General features: G+C 40.5%; 1 protein-coding gene across 1 annotated transcript in view; it reads right to left on the bottom strand.

Moving 5' to 3' along the window:
• LOC118325152 (calsenilin-like) overlaps positions 1-4,259 on the bottom strand; it is a 41,191-nt gene extending 36,932 nt beyond the window's left edge. The window contains exon 1 of the mRNA XM_035657723.1: positions 4,180-4,259. Within this exon, the coding sequence (XP_035513616.1) occupies positions 4,180-4,185 (6 nt within the window). The 5' untranslated portion in view covers positions 4,186-4,259. The remainder of the gene's footprint in view (positions 1-4,179) is intronic.
• Positions 4,260-4,344: the final 85 nt, after the last annotated feature.

Here is a 4,344-nt window from a genome sequence, read left to right as displayed (position 1 = left end):
TAAAATTAGATGTTTTTATCTACAGAGGGAGCGGGTCCTCTTCTAAGGAGTCAGCCATGTTGAACCGCCATGTTTCTACAGCAGCCCAGAACGGACAAACCAAACTCTGGCTGTAGATAAGGCCACTATAGTTTCTCCTACACACTTCATAACCCATTCTCATTCCCAGGCCCTCGAATACAGATGCGAGCAGTGTTCAGTTAGTTGCAATCTGCTACTTCACGGCTAGAAGATACTAAATCCTACAAACTGGTCCTTTGAAGCGTCTTTATCGTCCCAGAGACGAGTCAAAATAAGAAGAATAAGTGCAATGTGTACTGGTTTAACCATCCCAAAAACCAACATTTAAATTAAAGGTGTGTTCAATAATTGATAAATAAATAACAGCAGACAGAATCTCTTTCTATAAATGGCAGAACTGAACTGATGTTAATCCATATTTGCTGACTAAACTGATCATTTAAGACAAAACAAGAAGGACAGTGTCAGTTGTTTGAGTCAATGCCCCAAAACAACATATTTATTTATTTATTTCTAATGACGTGTGTTCAAAGTCCTCTAGAGGCCGCAGTGATTTATGACAGGAGCAAAGAAAGACTGTCACTGAGGGTTTAAAACATCCCTCTTTAATACTTGAGACCACTGTTTGTTTCCCACAATCAACATCAGTTTCTTTAAACAATAACCACAATTGATCCCTCACCGTAACCATGACAACAAAGTTTCCCTTACCTTAACAAAGTAGTCCTTTTAAACCAAACTGATTATGTTTCCTGGAGCCTAACCGAGTCATTGTTTTGCTTAAACCTAACCAAACCTTAACAGAGCGTTGGCACATCCTAAAATAGACGTTCAACATCAAGACATCGTGCCGATTGTGGTGTCAGATCAGAAAAATGCTTCTATGTGTTGTTCTAGACACAGACAAATGAATCTTCTGAGTTAAGTGTATCTTTACTTGACTGTAGGAGCCTTGTGCTAATACTTTTTTCACCCACAGGCATATACAGCGAACCAGACACGATCCTTTAAGACCCTCACACTCTTTCTGGGAATGCAAGACTAGGTTAAAGGTTAAAGGTTAAAGGCTACAGAAGATAAAGATATTCTGTGCTCATCATAAAACCGAAACCATCAATGTGTTAATCCGGATTTAAGCGTGATGCAAAGGAGTTCACGAGAGTACAGCGTAGGTTTCCATTTATAGCTCAGCATCAGATATCACCACCGAAACCCGGAACAGATCTGTCGTACGTGATCAAACCTGCTTCTTTTCACTTTTATGATATAACTCGAGTCATCCACTTAAATTCTACAGTATTTTGCCTTGTCTCGTTACTGAATCGGAAAACCCGGAAAACCTCCAAACGAAGGCAAACAGGAGGCGTCCTGATCAGACGGCTTTCTTGGAACCTCTGCAGCTGCCGTACTTCTTCTCTTGGTAGCAACACCTTAAAAATCCTCAGTGTGCAACTATAAATCAAGCTTTAGTCTGTTTCTCAACACTTTCCAACCTTCCATTAGTCCATTTGTTCTTACTGAAGGTGTAAATCTTTAAAACAGGTTTCCAAATACATACCAGTGCTTTGGTATGAAAAAAACAACACATTTCCTAAAAAAGCTGTGCGCTGTAGTTTGAAGCAGACATTACTCAGGAGTGAACAGGAGTAAATAGCGCATTTGTAGGGGGCTATTTTCAGCAGGATGGTATAAATGTGGGATTGAATCAAAATAAACTACAGCGCCAATGTTCATTACAGTGAAGGAACATATTACCCAGTGCAACAGTTTGCCTCAATTATGTTTTTTTAATAGTTTTTGGACGACAATAGAGCTCTATGGCACAGAGGAATAAGATATATCCGGCTCATTGTTACACATTGTTAGTAGAAGAAAGTGGATGGCAGACATGGGATCACTAAATCAAGTAAATTCAAGAATTCAACACAAAGTAGTTCTCAGAAGAGACTGAGCCTCTTTCAGATGGATGTAAATCTAATAAATAATAATGTTTTATATGAGAATATGTGAGGACTCTCTGTGACAGCCTCTCTGATCTCACTGAAAATGACTCAGAATGAGCAAATAACTACAAACCCTATTGATCATAAAGTCATTCTTCTGTAAAAAAACACACTGAAGTGAGTCACACACTCAAATATCAGGCACCCCGGATGCCTCACAGCGTGATTTAATTCAAACACCTGCATGTCAATACCCCGAGAGAGGAGAGGAGAAAAGAGAAAAATCAAAATGTTGAAGGAGAGGTGCTGCTGCAGTTGGCATTTGGCAGGTTTGATTTATGATAAACATTTACATACGTGGCACGGGAGAGACACGCTGTTTTAAAGCTGAAACGATCAATAGACAATTGATCAGCCACTATTTTGATGACTTATAAATAGTTTAAGTAATTTTTCAAGCTGAAATGCCAAACATTCCTAAATTCTAGCTTCTTTAATGTAAAGATTTGTGATATTAAATTGAATATTTTTCTTATTTCAAACTGTTTATTGGACTAAACGAGCAGTTTAAAGACATCACCTTGGATTTCAGGAAATTGTGTTGAGCCATTTTCTGACATCTTATAGGTCAAACGATTCGACCTGCAACAGTTTTGATAATCAATTAATTAAGTTTAATTATTTTTTAACCAAAAAGTGCAAAAGTTAATCGGTTCCATCTTAATAAATGTGAATATTTCCTCTTTATTTGTTCTTCTGCAGAGGCAAACTACTTCTGACTGTTGGTTGGACAAATAAAGACATTTTAAAATGTCACCACCAGCTCTGAGCACCTGATGATCACTGATTAACATTTTTCACAATTTGCTGATAATTTGTACGCTGAACAACTAACTGATTAATGGAGAAAACAATCTGTAATGAAAACAATTTGTTGCAACCCTAATTTAAATTAATACTTTGAAGCCACTTCCAACCAGCGCTGTAACATAATGAAATAAGGACATGAAAAAATAAGTGCACATGCATGAAAAAAAAGCTATCTTGCACAGACTGAAGCCTCCAGGACCTCAGCTCTCCATCTGATTATGTTTGTGTGATTGATCGACCGATTTACTGACTGACAGATTCACTCACTGAGTGATTGATGATGAGCCTCATCATTCAATCTTCGCCTCATCCTCACTGCTTTTACTCCCAACATCCAGCCAGTCTCGGAGCTTCATGCAGATGAGAGATGTGCATCCAGAGGTGTGTGTGTGTGTGTGTGTGTGTAGGAAGAGACCATTTCTCTTCTGTCAGTGATCTAATGTTTGCATATGTGCACAAACAAACAAACTGAGATCAAACACAGGCTGCAGCTTCCTTTCTCCAAGTGAACGGTGTGAACCATGTAGAGAGAAGCTACCATCCTTCCTAACAGGACTTAATTTACTCTGCAGTAACAGGTTCTCCTTGTTTTCTGGAGAAACATTCATAGAGAGGGAGCCTCAACCAGAAACACATCATCCTGGCAGCATTAATGAGCATTGCCCTGCAAGGTGTTAAGTCACTTCTTCGGGGACGCTGGGCTTTCACTTTACAGTCTATTACCTCGGATTTAGACTCAGAGGCTGCTTGCTGCTGAGGTCTGATCTGCTAAATTGTATCTTGAGCCAGGGAGGCAAACAAGCAGGGGCAGAATTACAAACACAATCTCCCTCCTCTTCCCAGAATTGGGGATTTGAGGCAGACTGTGCGGATTTTAAGCCTGATACAGATTTGTAGTCACGCGTGGATCACTTGGAGCCACACGAGGAGGTCTCTCCACTGACAGATAAACCAACACTAAAAAAGAGAGTGAGAGGGAGGAAAAGTCTCGGTGGGAGACGTGATGCCAAGTGACACTTGCTGGAAGCAGTCTGCAGAGAGAAGCGTCTGCCCCTCTCCTCAGCCTCCAGCAGGGCTGCAATTACATAACTTCACTCCCCAAACTCAGCTTTCGGCAAAAAGTGGGAGCGAATGATCCGCTGAGAATCGAGGAGGATATAATAATAAGATAGAAAGATAAATTCAGCCAACAAGTATCCCTGTGAGCAGACGCAGGCTTGTTGATTTAACTTAAGACGCGTTTTTTCTTGTTGCTTTTTACCACCTGCAATAAAAATAAGAATCATTTCAACCTGTCGTCTCGTCGTACGTCGGGTAATAGAAGAGGATCGTATTTGTGTCTTACCTGCATGTTTTTTTGTGTTGTAACAGCGACACTGATGGCTGATTCCTGCCCGAGTGTGTCCTCTCTGTGCGGACTCTCAACCTCCGACTGCCGCTCCGCTGGATGCGAAGGAATGCGCACACACACTCACACACACAGATATATAAAGAGTGGGTGGGGGGGGGG

Source organism: Morone saxatilis, unplaced genomic scaffold (assembly GCF_004916995.1).
Source record: "Morone saxatilis isolate NCDOM2014 unplaced genomic scaffold, NCSU_SB_2.0 Contig16, whole genome shotgun sequence".
NCBI lineage: Eukaryota > Metazoa > Chordata > Actinopteri > Moronidae > Morone > Morone saxatilis.
The sequence above is the reverse complement of the archived record's forward strand: the minus strand, read 5'-3'. Positions and strand labels throughout refer to the sequence as shown.